General features: G+C 39.8%; 4 protein-coding genes across 5 annotated transcripts; 1 reads left to right on the forward strand and 3 right to left on the reverse strand.

The window, feature by feature from the left end:
* Positions 1 to 183: 183 nt before the first annotated feature.
* Positions 184 to 5,049, reverse strand: aurkb (aurora kinase B). The gene is made up of 9 exons (XM_034689101.1): positions 4,919 to 5,049; positions 3,301 to 3,339; positions 3,103 to 3,181; positions 2,971 to 3,016; positions 2,645 to 2,833; positions 1,947 to 2,085; positions 1,600 to 1,748; positions 1,328 to 1,502; positions 184 to 774 (listed from the first exon to the last, which is right to left on the reverse strand). Exons 1-9 carry the CDS (start codon positions 4,922 to 4,924, stop codon positions 601 to 603), a joined length of 996 nt encoding a protein of 331 aa, XP_034544992.1. The 5' UTR covers positions 4,925 to 5,049; the 3' UTR covers positions 184 to 600.
* A 1,923-nt stretch (positions 5,050 to 6,972) lies between these two features.
* LOC117816775 (F-box/LRR-repeat protein 12-like) lies at positions 6,973 to 9,796 on the reverse strand. Its single transcript, XM_034689098.1, has 3 exons — positions 9,388 to 9,796; positions 9,184 to 9,259; positions 6,973 to 8,537 (listed from the first exon to the last, which is right to left on the reverse strand). Exons 1-3 carry the CDS (start codon positions 9,486 to 9,488, stop codon positions 7,497 to 7,499), a joined length of 1,218 nt encoding a protein of 405 aa, XP_034544989.1. The 5' UTR covers positions 9,489 to 9,796; the 3' UTR covers positions 6,973 to 7,496.
* cops6 (COP9 signalosome subunit 6) lies at positions 9,572 to 16,304 on the forward strand. 2 transcript variants are annotated; one of them, XM_034689100.1, is made up of 11 exons: positions 9,572 to 9,590; positions 9,783 to 9,856; positions 11,297 to 11,422; positions 11,560 to 11,691; positions 12,165 to 12,253; positions 12,795 to 12,857; positions 12,942 to 12,989; positions 13,086 to 13,200; positions 13,777 to 13,869; positions 14,108 to 14,208; positions 15,841 to 16,304. In XM_034689100.1, the coding sequence occupies exons 2-11, from the start codon at positions 9,814 to 9,816 to the stop codon at positions 15,979 to 15,981; spliced, it is 951 nt and encodes a 316-aa protein (XP_034544991.1). In that variant the 5' UTR covers positions 9,572 to 9,590; positions 9,783 to 9,813; the 3' UTR covers positions 15,982 to 16,304. The 2 variants fall into 2 exon arrangements, with proteins under 2 accessions (XP_034544991.1, XP_034544990.1); XM_034689099.1 differs by lacking the exon at positions 9,572 to 9,590 and having other exon boundaries at positions 9,592 to 9,856.
* Positions 16,305 to 16,764: 460 nt separating this feature from the next.
* Positions 16,765 to 19,709, reverse strand: LOC117817741 (extensin-like). The gene is made up of 5 exons (XM_034690503.1): positions 19,647 to 19,709; positions 19,225 to 19,288; positions 19,089 to 19,133; positions 18,849 to 19,009; positions 16,765 to 17,837 (listed from the first exon to the last, which is right to left on the reverse strand). The coding sequence occupies exons 2-5, from the start codon at positions 19,277 to 19,279 to the stop codon at positions 17,037 to 17,039; spliced, it is 1,062 nt and encodes a 353-aa protein (XP_034546394.1). The 5' UTR covers positions 19,280 to 19,288; positions 19,647 to 19,709; the 3' UTR covers positions 16,765 to 17,036.
* Positions 19,710 to 20,809: the final 1,100 nt, after the last annotated feature.

Raw genomic sequence — 20,809 nt, forward strand, 5'->3', positions numbered from 1 at the left:
TTATACTTGTAAACCCTTTATATCTTAAGTCAGTGGATATTTTAAAAAATGTATGTTTGAAATAGCATCACAAACTCCAGCTTATAGAGCAGTGTCACATTGGAAGTACATAACACATGGACTCAACATTGAATCATTTCCAATTACTGTTCAAGGTTTCAACCAAAACTGCACAACAAAAGATCCTTTCAGAATATTTATTAGAAATGTAAAGTATTGCTTGAGGGAAAATACCATCATTTCCACCCAAAACTCCCCTACAATACCTCCTCTTACTCCATATGAGAATATATTTATAGCTTGAGGCAGGCTGACAGTAGCACTTTGGTGTCAACACCATCAGAGAAGAATATAGCTATATTCATTTAAAAAGTGTCAAAGGAGAAATGCAAATAAAACACAAACAATTTCTAATCAACTACACATAGATAATGACATCACACTGTACATATAAAATGGAGGGTATGCATTTATACCCATCAAAAAAACATGCCAGAAAAATGGCAGTTTGAAACCAAAACATGCTGACACATCCAGTCTCTTGTGAAGGACAGAGTAAAGACCCATCAGTGGGAGGAAAAGCAGGTCAACCAGGTGGACTCAGGATTTCTTGGCTGGGCAGATAGGAGGTAGGACTCTTCGGGAGTTGGAGTGTACCCACGGGTGATTAATGACACTCTGTAGTGAGAGGCGATCCAATGGGCTGTGGCGGAGCAGCTTGGAAATCAGATCCCGTGCACCGTCTGAGACGATTTTGGGGAACTTCAAATCCACCTGCAGACAGAAAAATTGCCATTACATATGAACCCTGGAGACGGCTGATGCAGTAGAAAAGATAACATCTATTAAGATTTCAACATACCTCCTCAGAAGAACATTCATGGCAAGTTGTTGCACAAACACAACAATATTTAATCTACTTGTGCTTCTATTCATTAACTACCCTGAAGTTGTCCTTGAATTTTGAACATTTCAATTGATAGCATAAGGACAAAATATTACAGCTCTTTTGGAATCCTTAGAGACAGATTTTAATGTTATTAAAGGAACTAACAATACATAAAAACACAACTCAACAGAAAAGATGTGGACAACCAGGATAAGCTCAAGCCTGGCGGAATAGTACTTTTGCACCAGGCAACCCCCCAAAAGGGTTCTTCCTATATTATCTTTGGTCTTATATTGTAACTTAACTGTCAAAGCTTGGTCGTTTTATCCTAAATGCAAAACGTTTGCATTTCCATCAATCAATCATTTATACAGCACCAAATAATACCAAAAGATATCTCAGGACACTGAGATCCCGAAGTTCCCACCCAACACAAACCTTTGTGATTCTTTTGTAAGTTTCTGAGTGGCTGGCAGTTTCAAAAGGCGGGTTGCCAACCAAGCATTCGTAGCAGAGAACCCCAATGCACCACAGATCCACTTTCTCACTGTGAGTGTGGCCCTCAACCATCTCAGGGGGGAGATAGTCCAGGGTCCCGCACATTGTACGACGTCTGAATAGGATAAAAACAAAAAGGGGTTAGCCGGGGGAGCAGAGAAGTTAATTATTTGATATGATACATGGAACCTTAGTTGCATTAGGTTGCTCACCTGAGAGAGGGTGCATGGACTGACCAACCAAAATCTGCAATTTTGAGTTCTCCCCGATAGCCAAGAAGAAGATTCTCAGGCTTGATGTCACGATGAATCACTTTCCTCTCATGGCAATATAGCAGTGCATCAGATATCTCCTCCATGTACTGGAAATGTAAAGATTAAAGAGTAAACGGAAATTGTTCAAGATAACTTTCTTAAAGTCAGAAATGTAAAGAGGTCCAGTGATCAGTCTTTTTTAACACAGGATACTTGGATGAAAGAGTCAATTTAAAAAGTAGGTTCACTGACTCCTTTGGTAACGGTTCAAATTTAGATGATTTATTAGCAGCTAGAATTCTCACCGTTGCGGTACGCTGATCATCAAATCTTCCACATCTCTGTAGTTCCTTGTACATTTCACCACGTGGAGCGTATTCAAGCACCAAAAACACTCTCTTTCGGTCATCAAAATAGTTGTAGAAGCGCAAGATGTTCGGGTGCCTGAGGAGAGAAGAATTGATAATCTGAGGAAGCCTTCAAATTGTGTTTCCAAAGCTGACAGAGGAAGTATTACAGCACTAGTGTAAATAGGAGTTAAAATAATGTGTTAATGTGGTATGGACATGATTGATTGGCCGGTTTTTAAACAAGACAACATTTTTGGTACAAAATATGTCAACAGAGATAAATGCAACCCATATAATTTCATATCTAACCAACAACTGTTGTTGCATCTCGTATACCCTTCCTTTCTCTAGTTGCATGGCTGCCTCTTCTGAAAGGCCTTAACAATATGAAAAAGCTTCTTTCAAACATTAAAAAAAAAAAGCTCTAAAGCATAAAAAAAAGACTAGTTTTATTTAGCTTAAAGCACCTACAAATTCTTCTATTTACCTACACCATCTGTAAGTAGATGTCCCTGTGAGGGGTAATGATTAGAATTTGTACTGAGGGACACTTTGGCCATGTTTAGGCTCACATAGTAGTCCTCACTCCTCGATTAGTTTGAATAGGGCTATCATAATGTTGAGCTCATGAAAAAACATTCCAGTAAACTCACTTGAGATGTGCCTGAATCTCGATCTCTCTCCTGAGTTGATGCTCCACTCCTTCCTTTTCCATTTGTGACTTAAACAACACCTTCAGCGCCACAATGGCTTTCGGCTTCTTCAGCTTCGCAAGGTAGACATTACCAAATTTGCCTTTCCCCAGTGGTCGACCGATGTCAAAGTCATCGATGGAGACTTTCCTGATGTAAGCAACAAATAGGTTACTGTGATATGAATGATTTAAGGGCAAACAAATCACTGAGATCTTTGTACTGATTAGAAAAATGACAGAATTGTCAACTTAAAAAAATTTAGAAGTGAAAGGAAACATTCTTACCTTGAAGCGGAACTGGAAGATGGGACAACACGGTCTCTCCCAGGACCTGAAATATGATAACACAATCAGAGTGTCAGATTTCCTGAGGTGTCTGACTATGGTTCATACAGTATGTGATGGGCTTCAGTTTACCTGTGATGGCATTTTTGTCCATATCCCAAGTCTTCACCTGAACACGCTGAGGACCTGCCACCATGCTCGGAGTTGTGAACTAACACATTCAGAAGCAAACACACAAAATGAGGCATACATGGGAAAGGTTCTGTTGATTTTCTGCATCCAAGTTTTCAATATATTTATAATCAGATCAACAAAGTTATCACAACTTACGGTTCCTTGGTAGCCCCTGGGCTCATAGTTCTCCTTATTCTGCAAAGACAAGAATATAACAGGACTCATTAACTGTCAGTACATTTGAGTTTTGTGTTTTTGGCTTGATTCAGACAATCCTGTGTTGGATTAGAGCTATAGTGTTTTTCACACAGTGCTTGAGGATGGCAATGTCTGTGCCATCCAATCCAAATACATCACATCTCATTTACTGTGGGTTTTTTGGTGCAAGCTTCATAATAGCAGAGTTATATATGAAAGTTGAGACAGGAGTAAAGGGGCTCAGCTGTTTCCTCATTAACAACAACTATTGATGTTTTTTTAATAGGCTTTTTGAGTATTTCATACCACAGTTTATCTCATATTTACACTCAGCTGTCACAGCAGCATTCAGTATGATGCACTATACAACATCAAAAACCGGGACTCACTTACAGCATAGTAAAACAGACATGTAGTATTAAAATACCTTTTTAAATCCCCCCCCAAAAGTATGTTACCAGTATCTGCACCATAGTCTGGATTACATGAGTGTGTAAGTGTTCATTCTTGTAGGATTTTTTTTGTGCAAAATGTCCACACTGTTTTGTGAATCACACAGGGTTGTCTTAACACACCATCTTTATTGTTAACGTCACAAAAATGCACCAATTGTTTGAACCCAAAAGGTATGGTGCACATTTCTCTACAGACACTTGTGTTACTGAATGTGCTGTAGAGTGTTTCTTCATTTCAGATCTGAGGGCTGCACAGAGCAGACACATTTTTAAAATCAAACTCAAGACCGAACTTTTTAGTCTAGCTTTTAACTGAGTTTCATTTTTACAACAGTTTTATTTATTCATTTATTATCTAGTTCAAATTTTAGTCACTTTTATTCTATTGTATTTATGTACTCATTTATTCTAAGTATAGCATCTTATTTTATTTTAATGGTTTAATATTTTAGTGTCTTATTATCTTAGAAATGTATTTTATTTTGGTGATTTCAATTTCCTGTGTTGAATTTTAACATCTTATTTTACCTCCAGTGTTTCCTCATTAAGATATTATGAGAGCGTTTCCTCAGTTCGTTCAGCAACTTCTTTTTATTGTTTTTATTACTATTGTTGCATATATTGTGTTCTTAACCTTAGGATCGTGGGGTGGGTTTTAGGTCAGGGCTGGGGGTGGGATCTTTTTCTCAATTTATTCTATTTGAGGTTGTTTGTATGTACAGAACTTTGTGTTAAAATGTCATTGTATGAATTTATAAATAAAGTCTGATTGACTGACTGATTGATTGATTGATTTAAAAACGGATCCCACCTCTTAGATCAGGCTAAAGTAGCTATCTTACCGCATGTTCGGTGTAATGCAGGAACAACCTGTACTCCATGGGTCATTTTGACGTAAAACACAGAGGCAATAGCACAAGGCATACTTTATATTCTGCTCTTTATCATTTAACATGAAATATCGTGGTGTTACTCAGTGTTAGCCTCACTGCTAACGTTAGCTAGTTAGCACAAAACCTTTGACAACCTCAGAACTATGACTCTCGCGTGTACATGTCGTTTTTCTGACGTGTAATTGAATACTGTCATACTTCCTAATCGAATGTATTAAAATTATTTACCTGCATCCTGTTAAGAGTTGTAGTCGAGCCCCTTATGGCGATGTAATCCCAGTTATGTTGTGTTGAACTTTCCTCATCAGCCGCCAACGTTTTCAAAAAGGTTCCCCTCTCTGACACGATTGGTCGGTGTGCTGCATTCCGAAGGCTCTCATTGGTCAGAATTGCTCAGACATGAAGCGTGTGATTGGTGGACGTCGTTGCTATTCAAAACTGGTCCCGCCTTCTGCAATACACAGCTGGCGTGCTCCAGCCTCATCCGGCTCACATGAATATTTGCTGTCTGCCGATAGAAGTTCAACCCATAGACTGTAAATAAAAAGGTCCAACCCTGTTTGTAGAGTATTATTGAATTGTTACTTTTTTTTGTTTTTTTATCGATCCTTACAAATTATCCAAATCACTTTGCTGCCAAAATATGGAAGAAAAAACAGCTAATGTCCAATATCACATACATACAATGTTACAATGTTATAATGTAATTTAGCAGACGCTTTTATCCAAAGCGACGTACATACGAGAACAAGAACAACACAAGCAAAGATCTAGACAAGAGGAAACAAGATCAGTAAGAGTAACAAAGTGCTTCAAGTCAATTTGGGTGCAGGTACTGCCAGGCAGTGTAAAGGCAATGCACAAAAGTAAGTAAGGAATTTTGTTTTGTTTTTGTTTTTTCAAAATAAGGAACATCTACAATGAAGCAACCAACCAATGTAAGACCTTCCATTATCATCATCAACAATTAACACCACCACAATAATGACCAAAGTACCAAGTGCTGGGTCACTCAAGAGCTGAACACAGATTCCCAGAGTAGAGCAGGACAGTGCGAGTCAATTGTATCTGCCACTGGGGACAACAGTGGAGAACAGTGTAGCTAAGTGCATAGTGCTTCCTAAAGAGCTAGGTCTTTAGCTGTCTTTTGAAAGTAGAGAGGGACTCTGCAGATCGAATGGAGTACATGTGTAATACTTTGATTTCCAGTGCAATCCATATGCAATATTGCAAATTATTCCATATCTAATTATTATATTCATCTACTACATGTGCACTCTGGCTTAGGCTAATTTAACGTATTTCATGTCTTTAAAAGTACTTCTTTACCTTTCTTTGTACAGATAGTATTTTTATTTTTATTTAGAATTTTTGGATTTGTGTTTAGGTTTATATATCTATTGTCCTTACTGTCTTGTTGTGTCCTTACTGTCTTGTTAAGTACCAGTGTTCCATTCACCACGTCAAATTCCTTGTGTGTGCAAGCTCACTTGGCAATAAAGCTTTCTTGAATCTTCAATCTTGAATATGTCACCAAGTTCTCTTACTCAATACAGGTGTGTCAGAAATCTTAATCAAATATAACATTTAATAAATAAATGCCCCATCAGTTATGTTATTTGCTGCAAATCGGGCATGTGATCGACGTCAACTAAAGCAACACTGTAAACTAGCTTTCCATGGTTATATGAAGTTTCACAGCTGTTTTATAACGAGTCAACTTGATGATAGGCTTGCTGATGAAAAAAAAGAAAGGCAACAAGAATAGTTAAAAATAACTTTATTCAAAATAATTTCTTATTCAAAGTTTTAACCACTTTTTTTGATTGATTCAACAATTCATTATACAGAACACCAAGTTCCTTTTCTTTATCAAAATACATTTTTTTTTCTATTTAATACTTTCTAAAAGGAAGACATAAACTTAAAAAGAAACCCCAAATTACATTTGTTTAAGATCATTTTAAAGGTTTTGCTGTCTTTCTTCAACACCAAAACCAAACATCTGCTACAACAGAAATGTCCTTATCTATGCAGTATTTAAAAAGAGTGAAGGCACAGGAAACAGGTTTTCTTTGCCTGCAGTATGCTTCACTTCTCTGCCTTCGCTGCTTTCTCATGACTCTATAGTCTAGTTATTGGTTGTTGTTTTTTCTGAATGTGCCAGGCTTGTTTTTTTCAGATTAAAAATTAGACTGTTATGTGATTTACATTAAAATGACTTGTTAATGCAGATGTATTGTATATAATCACAATGCATCTGGCAAATAAATACATTTGCCTTTTGTAAGAAATGTTTCTAAAATACTAACGTCAGTTATCTTTTTTTTTTTTTCCAGTCCTTCAATTATCCTTTACATATCCTGATTAGCCAACAGACATCCTTGTCTGGTTAGTTCATACATACTTTATCACAGTGAAGCCTTGTTAAAAGTAGACTTTTATTCAAGTTTGAAGATAAATAGTGAAAAATATCCTACCAATACAGAAAGAAAAGACATGTGAGTGATAAAAACAAACAATAGCCCTGGATAAAATTCAATATTTAGCTCATGTTGAGGGCAAATAAGTTGCATTATTGAGAACTGGTGGTCCTCCTCTGGTTGATGATGCTTGCAGATTATTTAACAGACTTTCTCAGAGCATTTTTTGATAATGCATGCATTGATAGGAGTTTGATCCTTGGAATTTCTGATTTATTTTCAAAAATATATGCTTCGCAAAATAAATAAAATACAATTACTTATCGCATAATTTCTGTGCAGTTATTCCTAAGAAATTATCCAACTGTATACATCAGTATACTTTAGTCTGTATTGATCTGCACAGTGCAGTTTGTGAAAACAAGAGTGCAGGACGGCAGCAGGGCAGCAAGTGCGCGGCGTAAACTTGGAATAGGATCGTTTGTATCTAGCACTTTGTTCTCATCATTGCTGTTATCTCCACCTGCGGCCTCTTCATTGTCCTGCTCTTCTTCAGCACCAGCACCACCTTCCCCCTCTGCCATTGGTGGACACTGCCGAGGCTGGAAGACAACGTTCAAAAACTCCAGCTGGCGGAGTCCACGGAGCATCCTGCAGCTCCGCACTATCTGCATCTCACTAAGCGTGCAGGCCCACAGGCAGAGACACTTCAGGTCCTTCAGGCGGCTGGCACAGAGCAGGCCTGGGCCCACCTCCTTACCACCCAGACTCAGCTCTTCCAGCCCGAGCCATCCTGCACCTAGCCCAAGGGAAGCCATCTGTAACTGGTAGCCTTGCCGCCCAGTGATGCCTATTTCCAGGAACTTGAGACCCGAAAGCCCTTCCACACCACAGGCACCGTCCTTGGCAGCACAGCTCCTGAGCCCGTTAGCTGTCACACGAAAGGTGTCTTTTAGCTCCAATCGACTGAGCCTCTCCCAGGATGTCAGACTCAGCAGATGCTGGTCCGTGAAAGAGGGCACATTGTTAAGGACTAACCTTTCAATTCCAATCACTGATGGAGAGCTAGGCCCTTTTCCTTTCTTATCCTTTCTTTGCTGCTGAGCACCAACACTTGAAGTGGCTTGGGAAGGAGCAGGTGAAGCAGGCGTCAGGCTAAAAAACTCACGAGGCAACTCACACCCATGTAGCTCCAGCACCTTTAAAGACGGAGGTAGGATCTGGTAAGTGGGCAAGCTTCTCAGGTCTGCATGCAGTAGATAGAGCTTACTTAGGCGAGGGCACTTAGTGGACAAAGCTTTGAGCCAAGACTCAGAGAGGAAGGTTCCTCCTCTGGCAGAAAGCAGCAAACCACGCAGCCGTATGCTCCTCAGTCCACAACCCAGGTACTGACGCAGCAGGAGCCAAAGGATGCGGGACGTTACCTAACACACAATGGACAGTCCATGACATGTTTGTCATGATGGTTGGGAGGAAGGCAAGAAAGACACAAAGGATTATGTCAATAAATGAACTGACACACACAGGAGACACACTGGAAATCAGTTCATAGAGTACTGTAAAATGTGTACAGTACTCTGCTTTTTTGACATTGTACATACCATGATTGCTTCCAATCAAATAACCTCACAAAACCATACAATATAAAGTTAAATGGCAACTCTGTCCCAAACGCCTGGGGAGGACACGACGTATAATCACTGCAGCAGCATTTTGAATAGTGAAAGCTTTTTAAATTAAGATAGGAACAAGTTTTTAAGAGTGATTTGTGAATTTCCATCCAATTTTTTTCTGTCTGATTAATAGGTATGACAGAGACTTGGTCATTTACTTTGAAAGTGAATGTTTAACCCTGAGTTACAGAATGAAATGTGACTTTTTCTTTTGTTTACAAAGACAGAGAGGTAATGTTGATGTTTGGGGTCATGGATACATGCTGTTTGCATGTACGGGCAATTGCATTTGTAGTCAAATGATTCTGTACGGACTTTGTGTCCCTTTAAATAAACACTTCACTGCTGGAAAAAAAAACAAAAAACGCAAAGCAACATTGCCAGAGAATAACCTTACCCCTTTCCATGCTGTCAGATCGACGTGTCTCCACAGCCTTTGGTCTTTAACAAGGCGTTTCCATCTCTTACATACTCTAAAATCAAAGTAAAACACGAAAAACAACAAAGTCACTTGGCACGAGTCACAACAAAGACAAAGCTGACACTGACTTTTGTTTCACAAGACGATTGATTATAAAATACAGATAGCAACTTCCCTTACCTCCCAGCTCTCACGAGTTCCCGTACGCTCAAATACGACAACACATCAATTAAAATGTTTTCAGGAAAGTAGTCCAGGTTAGAGTCTTTAAATTCATCCATTGTATCAATAAAACTCCTAAAATCTCACACACGGACAAATATCGGGACGCACACAGGTTGCACTCGCATCAGCAATCCCCCGGAAACAGCAGCCCAGTAGCGGTAGGACCTAGCGACAAACTTTTCCAATAATTAAAATATATATTTCTTAACACACAAAAATGCATTTCAGTTCAAACAAGTCGTTCTTCCTGTTTACACTCAGCCCATGTATGACAGTACTTATGAGGTAGAGCTTATTTTAAAACGCCCATGTAAAGCGATATTGCCACCTAACGTTCGTTATGTGAACAGTCCAGTGCGCCTGCGCGATTTACCGGACAAGATGGCGACCAGCAATGGTGGAGGAATGGAAGTGGATGGGGCAGGCAAGTATTTCTCATTTATCTTTCAATATCCTGTTCAAATGAACATAAAAGTGGCTGCAGGCGGTCGCGTCCCTGGTCCATTTATGCTGTGAGTGGCCGTAGGTGATGAGTGGTGGTGTTAAAGGCGGAAGGCAAGGATCTCGCTGCTATAAGCGGTTTAACGTACACGGCTCTGCTGTGTGAAGCTGTCAACACATTTATAAACGTGGATGTTTGTGTCACTGTTCCTTTCTGCTCCCTGACTGGAGTCTCCTACAAGAATAAAAGTAGAAACCTATCAGTGCCGACATGTTTGAAGACTCACTGCCTTGTAACAACAACAGCAGCGACCATGTTTCAAGTTAGGGCTGGTCCGCTGCCCATAAGATGAACCGATATGTCGGCCTTTCTTTAACATTCAATACACTGCTCTTAAATATACGTGCTCACTCAGGATTATGCCAATAGTTATTATAGGGATACATTTTTTCAGCAGTATTTTACTGACCACATGCCAGTTATTGCAATGCAGAACAGAGAAGGAAAAGAGATGTCTAATAAATAGTTCCAGTATATCACATGCAATAATAAACCTATAGATGTGGACTTTGAGCTCAACACACACTGCCCTATTTTATTTCAATCAAATGTTTGTGGTTGTAAATTGACCCTGGCTGATACTGAGATTTTAAACAGGTGTCAATATTTAGAATTATCTTTCTACTTCAACATAGTTTCAAACCAGCAGGTTGTATATGTTATCAACATAATATAACCTATCATCTGTATCTATAATAAACCTGCTGGTTGTACTGATGTGGCACTGAAACCCTACATTTCATAGTGGCATGTTTTGGTTGCAGTTTGCAAATTAAAAAAAAATGTATATTTAATACAAGGATATGTTTATTATTCACAGAGGTACATTTTCCAGCAGTACCACTAAACTGTCGAAAAATCAGCAGAAAATAATCAGTTAAAGTTCCAGACTCCAGCTGATACGGACATACTGGACTCCAGCAGCAACAGCTACTACTAATACTACTACTACTACTAGTACTACTACTACTACTATTCGTCTCATCACTATTATCACTCTCTCTCTTATTCTCCTCCATCCCTCTTTCCAACCCCTACTCGGTCGAGGCAGGTGGCTGTCTAACATGAGTTTTGTTCTGCTCAAGGTTTCTGCCTGTTAAAAGGAACTTTGTCCTCACCACTGTAACTTGCTAAATACTGCAAGGTGCTCTGCTTATGGTGGATTAAGATGAGATCAGACTGAGTCCTGTCTGTAAGAGGGGACTGGATCTTATCCTGTCTTGGTGTTGGGTCATTGTTGATAATTCAACATAGAGTACGGTCTAGACCTACTCTGTTTTTAAAAGGTCTTGAGATAACGTTTGTTGTGATTTGGTGCGATACAAATAAAGATTGATTTATTGTGTCTTTGTGTCACTACAGCCAGCCCCAGTGTTATGGCATCAGGGGTCACCGGGAGTGTTTCTGTGGCCTTACACCCTCTGGTTATCCTCAACATATCCGACCACTGGATACGCATCCGCTCACAAGAGGGACGACCAATGCAGGGTATGTGTGACGACACTTTGCTACAAGTGTAGCCTGAAACTACGCAGTGATGTGATGTACGGATTTGAGTAACAGTAGGCTATGTGGTTATGTTGTTATAGTAGAAGTTGTTCACATTGATTTTGTCTCCTGCTCAGTGATTGGTGCCCTGATCGGGAAACAGGAGGGGAGAAACATCGAGGTGATGAATTCTTTTGAGTTGCTGTCTCACACCATAGATGACCAGGTGCATATTGATAAGGAGTACTACTACACCAAGGAGGAACAATGTGAGTTGTTTGTATGTTTGAAGGACAAGAATACAGCGCTATTCTTACTCTGTTCAAATTGATATGAAATGTAGAACAGACAGTCAGTGGCATCTTGACAGGAAGGTTTTAATTTTTTACTTGTGTAATGACAGAGGAAAAGTAACTTGCCTTTCTTCTGAGTCTTTTCTATGTTTTACTGTTCAACTCTATCAATGATTCTAGCTACTCCAGCATCCATTAGATGAAGTCACACATTTTACCTCTGCTTTTTATCTTTGCTTAATTGGTTTTAGAGGGATTATAAAAATGAAAGTGAATTTATATAATATCTTTTCATGTCTGAAAAGTTTGGGTTTTACTTTTTTGTCATTCAGGGTCTGAATTTAAAGACTACTACACATTTTTCTAGGGGGGATGTTTTCAAAGTTGGTAAAAACACAAAGACAGGTGTTTGCTGATGTCTTTCTCTCATGTTTGTATCCTTATCTCAGTCAAACAGGTCTTCAAAGAAATGGAGTTCCTGGGTTGGTACACCACAGGCGGCCCCCCTGACCCTTCAGATATCCATATTCATAAACAGGTAGGCAACATTTGTGCAGAATATCTGACTAAAAGGAGAAGATGAAGGTCCCGAACTGTTATCTAGAGTAGATGGCAAGTGAGTAACCGTGGACTATCCTTGGAGTTAGTCCTCAATTTTCACTACTGGATTTTAGCCGGATTTTTATCATACTATCTTTTAAGATGCTGATAAAAACCTCAGATGAGAGGCGAATTGACCCTTGAAAAAATATTTGAATATGTGAATTTTGAAAGATGTGATTTAAGAGATTGGTTGATGCATCATAAACAACCCAGAGAGATTTAGCAGGTTGAATTTGTGCCTGTTTCTGTGACTTTTTTTGAATTGCTGAATTTGTAACATAAAATCTGTTGTGATCAGTAATAATAAGAGTTTCTACAGATAAAACTCCTGTCTCATGAAGTTTGTGTAGGACAGACTTGTGTGCAGAAGCATCAGTAATTCTGTTATTATAGGACTCCACAGTGTGATAACTTTTTAACTGGTTTATGTTGGTTATTGTTTCCCTTAAACATGTTCTCTCCTTTGTTTCTGCCAGGTGTGTGAGATTATTGAGAGCCCTCTCTTCTTAAAGCTCAACCCAATGACCAAACACACCGATGTGAGTTTCTTTGCCTCTCTCATTAACACCATGACTGTGTGTTAACATGCAGCTGCTTGTAACAGTGTTTTTTTTCCCCCTCAGCTCCCTGTTAGTGTTTATGAATCTGTGATCGACATCATCAACGGCGAGGTAATGTTGATACTCCATTTCATCTGCATGTCAATGTGAATCACTACCAAAAGAGTGTTTCAAGTTTCATGTGATACAAATGTTCTTTATATCCAGGCCACTATGCTGTTTGCTGAGCTGACGTACACTCTGGCCACAGAGGAAGCAGAGAGAATTGGTGTTGACCACGTTGCTCGAATGACCGCCACCGGTACAGGAGAGAACTCGACAGGTAAGACTGGGGGTTGGTAAAATCAGTGTTTGAGTTAGATACATTAATTAGCCTTATAAAACTGTGAGTCTAGGCTTATACATATATGTTCATGTGTATTTTAGGGAATAGCTGCACATTGTGTGACCGATGTTTTTTGATTCTACATTTAGATCTTGAATATCATTCAATCTTGTACCTTTTCTCAAATGAAGTCTCATACATATCTTCTTTGTGTGTAACATTAAGTAGCTTCAACACAGTATCTTTGATCTTGTATCTTAAATAACATTCATTCATTTATTAAAATTGTTGGCAAGAGATCATTAAAATACCTTGAATAATGCAAAACAAAGGAAGAAAACTGTATCCAGTATTGTTTCTTTTGAAGCATCACATCAGTTATATTCCATCCCAGATTATTTTTATTCTTGTCTCAAATGAAAGCAAATTAATTCCCAACACAGTGATGAAACAGAGCAGAATAAACTGAAAAAAACAAAACAAACAACAATGAATCAATGAACAGAAATGAATGCTTCATAAATAAAAAAAAACAATACTACAAATGTGTTTTCTCTTTGTCTTCTCTGTTAGTTGCTGAACACCTTATAGCCCAGCACAGTGCAATAAAGATGCTGCACAGCCGGGTGAAGATCATTCTAGAGTACGTCAAAGCCGTGGAATCAGGTGAGCAGACGACACTCTCGGTTTAATGAGGCTGTGAGCGCAAAGAATGTGAAGATAAGTCTGGAAAACAGCTGTGCTAGAATAAGATGTTTCCTGTCTTCACTTTTAGCTCATTAAAGAGGCCCCTCCAACACACCTCCATAATTACAAGCCTCACTTTGATACCGTCTTGACAGCATCTTCTGACCTCATTGTTTTTGTGCTTGTCTTTCCTGCTCGTCTTCCATCTGTGCTGCAGGAGAGGTTCCATTTAACCACGAGATCCTTCGAGAAGCAAACGCCCTGTGTCACAGACTGCCGGTCCTCAGCACCACAAAATTCAAAACTGACTTCTATGATGTAAGAAAGCCTGGTTAACTCATGGCATGCATGGAGATGTGTTGGAATGACATTACTGTGTAGCACTTGTAAAGAAATGAAAAGGATACAGCTGTCTGAACCTTTGTTCATTTCTCAATAATAAGCCCTCTCTAGCCTGTATGTGGCTCCCAGCCTCAAGCCATTCATACCTTCTTTAAGGCCCCTTTGAGGAGTATGTGGTTATGAAACTCACTTATATTTACAGTGTTGCCTTTCTATGATCTACAAAAGTAAACAATGACAGTTTTCTGTTTTAATCTGTAATGCCTGTAAGCATTAGGACAGGTAGGACGATGAAGAGAAACCCTTTTTACTTTTTCCATTCCATACAAGAGTAAAAAAAAAAAACACAGGTCATGATCAGTAAAGAGATAAGAGGTGCCATTTTTTTCCACAGAGGGTGCCAAAATCAACACAAACAGGGTATTAAGACAGATGCCTTTTCTTTGTCGTATGCCAATATTATACTAAATTATACAAATACACAGACAGGAGAAGTCACTAGGTCAGTGCTTCACATACACCAGCTTCTGTAAATAAGTGCCATTGTACAAAACAGCAAAATACAGGCCAAGTAGAGCAAATTGTACTCAACTGGGACAGCACTAGTTATAGCGGCAGAAGATCCAATGTATTCTGATTCAAAGGTTTAGCAGAATAAAAGGAACTAGAGTGCCCAAGATTTGACCCAGTGCTACAGTGCAGTTCAACGATGTGTCCTTAAAGCCCCGCGTACAACAATTAATCAATCAATGAATCAGTCTTTATTTGTATAGTGCCAAATCACAACAAATGTTATCTCAAGACCTTTTATAAACAGAGCAGGTCTAGACCCTACTATGTGGTATATTTTTAACAAAGACCCAACATCAAGACAGGATAAGATCCAGTCCCATCTTACAGACAGGACTCTGATCTTAATCCACCATGAGCAGAGCACTTTGCAGCATTTAGCAAGTTACAGTGGCAAGGACAAACTTCCTTTAACAGGCAGAAACCTCGAGCAGAACCAGACTCGTGTTAGACAGCCATCTGCTCCGACCGGCTTAAGGCTTTGAGTACAGAAAGAATAACTGCTGGTTGATATTATTGTTGTTTTTGGTGTTTGATATTATTTATATTAGTTATTGGCTCTACAAAAGATATAGGATAATTACAGAAATTTAAATTTAGCATTTCTATTTTTCACTTCAACCAGCTCAGTGTAAAATCTGAGTCCAGGATCAATGATTTTAAACTGCCTTATCGTCTCATATCTTCCAAATAATCATCCTTGTAAAGAAAGTTTAAGCTCCCAGGTGTATATTACCAGGGACAGGTGTTACAAGTTGAATATTTCTCATAACTAAGGATGTAAACGTATCTGTCGATCAGGTGGTGAGTTTCCTATTCAACTTCTGATAAGACGAACTGATGAAGTTCCTGCATTGGTTCTCGTTTCCTTCTTTCACTTGATTGATTTGTGTGTTGTATGATTTATTTGTAGGATCTGAATCTCTGAGAAGTCAAAAGTAAAGAGACTGTCAGACTGTTATGATTGTATGTGTCAGCTAAGCTCTGATAGTCTCCTTCTCTGCTTTCTATAACTGAAGTTTTATTTTCTCCCCCCAGCAATGCAATGACGTGGGCCTCATGGCTTACTTAGGCACCATCACCAAGACCTGCAACAGTATGAACCAGTTCATCAACAAGTTCAACGTTCTGTACGACAGACAGGGCATCGGCAGGAGGATGAGAGGACTCTTCTTTTGAGGAGAAGCAGAGAGACAAACGAGCACTGCAGTTTCTTTTTTTTCTGTTTTTTGTTCCCTTTTTTTTGGTTTCTTTGTATTTTGGTCAGCTGAAACAAGTTCTTAAAGCGACAGTAGCTTTTCAAACCAGTTTACCATTTTCAACCACAAGTGTATCTAAAAGCACTTAATCACATCAGACAGTAAGAGATGCGTACAAACTCTTTCTCCAGTGTGCACAGAAATGAATCCACTGTACATGAACATTATATTATTTTACCCCCTTTGTTTTATTGTTTCATGTTTCTGTATGTAATAAATGATCTGCTGATTTTTTTCATGGGACTTTGACTCTGCTTCTTTCTAAGCTCACATGTAACCAGGTATCCTGTAGCCATATATACACGACACGCATCTTGTAAAAATGTAAAGAGCTGCATTTTGAAACGAGCCTGTGAAAGTGAGCTACGTAGCTGCAGGTTTATTATGTTGGTTTATTTGTAGTTAGCTCGCCTTTTGAAGTTATGCTCCTGCTGTTCGATTGCCTCTGGAGGTTTACACGTACACGGCAGGAGAAGAGGTGCATTGTGGATTTACAGCTCCAGAGTAGGGGGTCCAACAGGAGTCAGCATTTTTATGGGTATTAAATGTACAACGGAACTAGAGGTAATGACCTCCGGCCTGCAAGCCCAGCACCTCTACATTAACTAGTCTGCATTTACCTGCTGTGCTGGCACCAAGGGAGCACACATTTTCCTCCCTTCATATTTGTTGCACCTTCAAAAGTACGCCAGAGTACACATCATTGTTTTGTGACACTTTATTGTCTTATCACTCAGAAAGTCATTTGTATTATATGCTTCTGTTGGTTGAGAACAAAGCATAGCAGTGTGATGGTAAATACATTTACATTTTAATAAGCTTGGAACAAATACTGCAACTTTTCAATGCTTTAGCTCACGTTGTTTTCTTCAAAAGTACATTTACAAGATGTTAGAATCCCTCTAAACTGTTCAGCTGCTAAAGTCTGTTTGATTTTAAAGATGAACCTCCCTCCTCCAGCGTCTCCTGCTTGTTTCACTGACTGTCCTCTGCAGGCTCGTCAGCAGAGGCAGCAGGCTGAGGATACTGGAAGCGGGCGGGGTCGTACAGATCATCTCTGGGGTCGTAAGGCATAGGGTGGTAGTACGGGTAAGGGTAGAGGGCTACTTTCTTCCCGATGGGAGCAGCAGGAGCTGGCTCCTCCACCAGCTCCTCTTTCTTTTCCTTTACCATAATAGGGGGAGGTGGTGGGAGAACAACCCCTTTCCCCTTCATGGCCCTGGGTGGGTGGTCGATCAGGCAGTCTGGATCCCAGTAGGGGTCACAGTCATACTCCATGCCCTTGAAGGTGCGGATGGGGGCGGGGGGAGACTTCTTCACGAGGACTGGAGGAGGTGGAGGTGGGGCAGATTTTTTAGGAGGGAGTACATGATATTGGGGCACTGCGACTGCCTCTGGTGCTTTCTGGGGGATACACTTGGGGTGGTAGCGCGGGTCACAGAGTACAGGCACGGCACCAGTGGGCATGTAGACGATGTGGGGCTTACAGAGGGGGTCCTTCTTGTTGCACAGGTAGAGGACATCAGCCTGAGAGATGGATGGAGCAATAGGAGGAGGAGGAGGAGGTGTTGCTGGGGGCTCTGTGGGCCTTGGAACACCTTTCATTGGAGGGGGAGGAGGGAGAAGGACTTTGCACTTCTTGTCTGTGGCCGGGTCACACATGGGCATCTGCCCAAGCCCCAGTTTGCTCTGGAAGTAGGAGGCGTTGGGGCCATAGGTGTGCTCCAGGTACCTCATCTGCTGGTAGAGCATCCTCAGCTTGTCGATTTCATAGAGCTGAGACAGAGATGGAAAGGATTAGAAAGCATTAAAATTTCAGGACAATGATGATGGTGTAGTCTGAATGACCCTGGTTTGGGTTCGGTGGCATTTTAACTCTACTGTCACAGTGCCCTCCTGAAAAGAGAACCGTAGAAGTAAAAGACAAACCTCTAATCCAGTTTGAGCATCAGCCTCATCAAACTCTAACTGTTGCACTACATAGACTTGTGCTCATGTTGCCCTCCTCTAATGCTCACCATCACTCAGAGCGTTCTTACACTACTTGTCAAATTCACCTCTCATCACATTCATACACTGATGGCAGAGGAGACTCCATTCATGTGCCATTCTCACACTGTCAACTGTGTCAATTTAGAGGTCAGTGTCTTGGACGCTTCAGCATGTGACTGCTACATTTTATTTTCTCAGTTTTCTTAAAATAATGAGTAAATGTCACTTGCTTTCTCGAGATCTGGACTTACTTTTCTCTTCATCTTGAGAAAATGGAGAAAATAAAATGTATTTAATCATGTCCTTTTAGGGCTTCCGTACTTATGGTGTACATGACTTCAAAATTAAAAAAAAATAAAAATGGGTGTAAGACTTTTTCACCAACTTGTGATGATAAGTGAGGAATTGTTTCAGTAGTTTTTTTAAACACAAAAGGTTGGAGAATTGCAGATTCCAACAATCCAGCTGCTTCAGTTCAGAGATGATCAGTTTGATCTATGACAAATAAATGAAGATGTTTAATGTTTACCTTGCTGTTGAATAAAAAGTCAACTTGAAGAAATTTTTCACTTTTTTCTGTCTTTCGGCATCAATACTGACTTTACAGGTCACAATCACTGGATTGGCAGTAAGAAATGTATTTTTAGGACACCAGAATGAGGATTTGTAAATCTATTATTATTATGGAAACCTCCTTTCTCACTGCAATCTGCTGAATTAAACATTTGCACACTCATCCATTGCCAGATGATCATATCTCAAAGGGTTAAACTGATTAATCTGATGGTGTCTCACCCCCTCAGTGTGTCCGATGCTGCTGTAGTAGCGGTAGTAAGCCTGAAAGTCTGGGTTGGATCTGTACCATCTGGGGTCCGCATTACGCTTCGGTCTGGAGTGAGTCAGAAAGTCGTTTGCTCTCTCTGAGTCGATACTGAGATCACCGACAGGAACCATCTCTGTGATAAGAAGTTAAATCTCAGCCATTGAAGAAATCACATCATTTTGAAATGTAAAAGTTTTTAGGAGCTCACTTACCTTCCTGCTGGATGACATTTAACAAAGATTTGGCTTCCAGAAGGCCTGGAAGAAGAGAGAAATCATTGAGATGTTTATTTATTTTTGAATTTATGTTTGACTTTTTCTGCTTGTAAAATAAATAAAGAGAACTGACCCGGAAGCAACATCTGACAGCAAAGTGCCCCAAACATCCATAATGAGGAAATCATCTTGAACGCCTGCAATCCAACAAAGAAGTGATTAATATAACAAAGAAAAGTTCCCATATATTTAATAATGTAATGATTTTATAACATTATTTATGTTCTCTCTGGAAAAGTCACTTTTTAGGGTGTAAAGATAACTTATTTGGGTTTTCCATCAGACCATACGTGCAGAATATGTCAGAAAACATGTTTAAATGATTCTCTCATGGTGTCAAAATCATCTTTGAAAGCATCCACTAACTAATAAATATATTCTTACATTCACTCTCATCAGTTCAAAATCAAACACAGAGTAACTTCAAGAGACTAGGTTAAACCATTTCACAGTCTAAAATGCATTTTCAACATCATCTGACTCTGTTCTACTCACCTGCCTCAGGAGGCTGTCTTCACTCCTCCACAGAGCTGGGTGGGTTAAATACAGATCTGCATGTCAGACACCCTGAAACATTACCTCACGTCCAATAAGACTCCACCGACTCTCGGACCTCCATCTTCAGTCTCCTCCTCTCTCCTCATACAGTTTAATAGGGAGCCGTTGGCGCCAATTAGGAATAAAAGCCCCCGTGCTTTTAGCAGCAAGGCCGTAAAGAGAACAGACTTCAAATGGAAACTCCCCATTAAGTCTGGGGGGGAAGTATCACCTGCTGGGGCGACTGCAACTGTGGGGAAAAATGCTGCCTACAAACAATAACTCAGCCAAAAAAGAAAAAACCTGTAATGGTGACATGAACCACCTCAACTGTACATTCAGAACGAGATGTTAGATCTCTAAAACACATCCAGCTTCAAAGGTTGTTATTTTTACACAGAGAACATCTGCTTTACTGACAGTTCTGTATTTAAAAGGCTGGTCATCTTCTCTCTGAGCGATAAGGAGGCTTTTTATGTCTCAGCATGTCCATGATTACATTTGAGGCTCACAGAATAAGAGCTCAGGCCTCATTCTTACAGGATGCTGTCACACTAACATGCTATGTCTGAGCAGTGTAAGGCAAACATATGATGAGTGATTTTAGTGTTCACTGTAAACAATATGAGATGTGATAAACAACTAGAAGAGCAAATCCTTGAAATACTGCAACACGAGAGCTTATTCTGTGCTGCTGCCACTGCAGTCGCTGCTGCCTCCGCCACATGCAGTTTGCTGCTGCAATTTTCAATGTCCTTGTGAACTTGTTCTTATTCAGCATCCTCATCTTTAAAATTTTGCTGAAACTGACATTGAGATATCCCATTAAAGTAGTGATAACTTCAGGTGAGGCTGTAGGCGTCATGCTAGAATACGTCCCACATAGGAACTTCTTTACAAAGTTTGACATTAATGTAAAGTTAATACTGATGGAAAATAGAAAATACTGTAAGTGGACTAGAATGGGGAAACTGGGCAGCAGTCTAGTGGAGGTTGGAATCAAAACAAGGGCTGATAGTGATGTATGACAGACAATGTACGAAAGTAACCTGGAGATCTGATAAGGTGCTGCGTTTTTAGCTGTTTTTTTTTTAAATATAGCTAACTTAAAGCTGTATTTC

This window comes from Notolabrus celidotus, chromosome 8, assembly GCF_009762535.1.
Source record: "Notolabrus celidotus isolate fNotCel1 chromosome 8, fNotCel1.pri, whole genome shotgun sequence".
In the NCBI taxonomy this organism is placed as follows: Eukaryota; Metazoa; Chordata; class Actinopteri; order Labriformes; family Labridae; genus Notolabrus; species Notolabrus celidotus.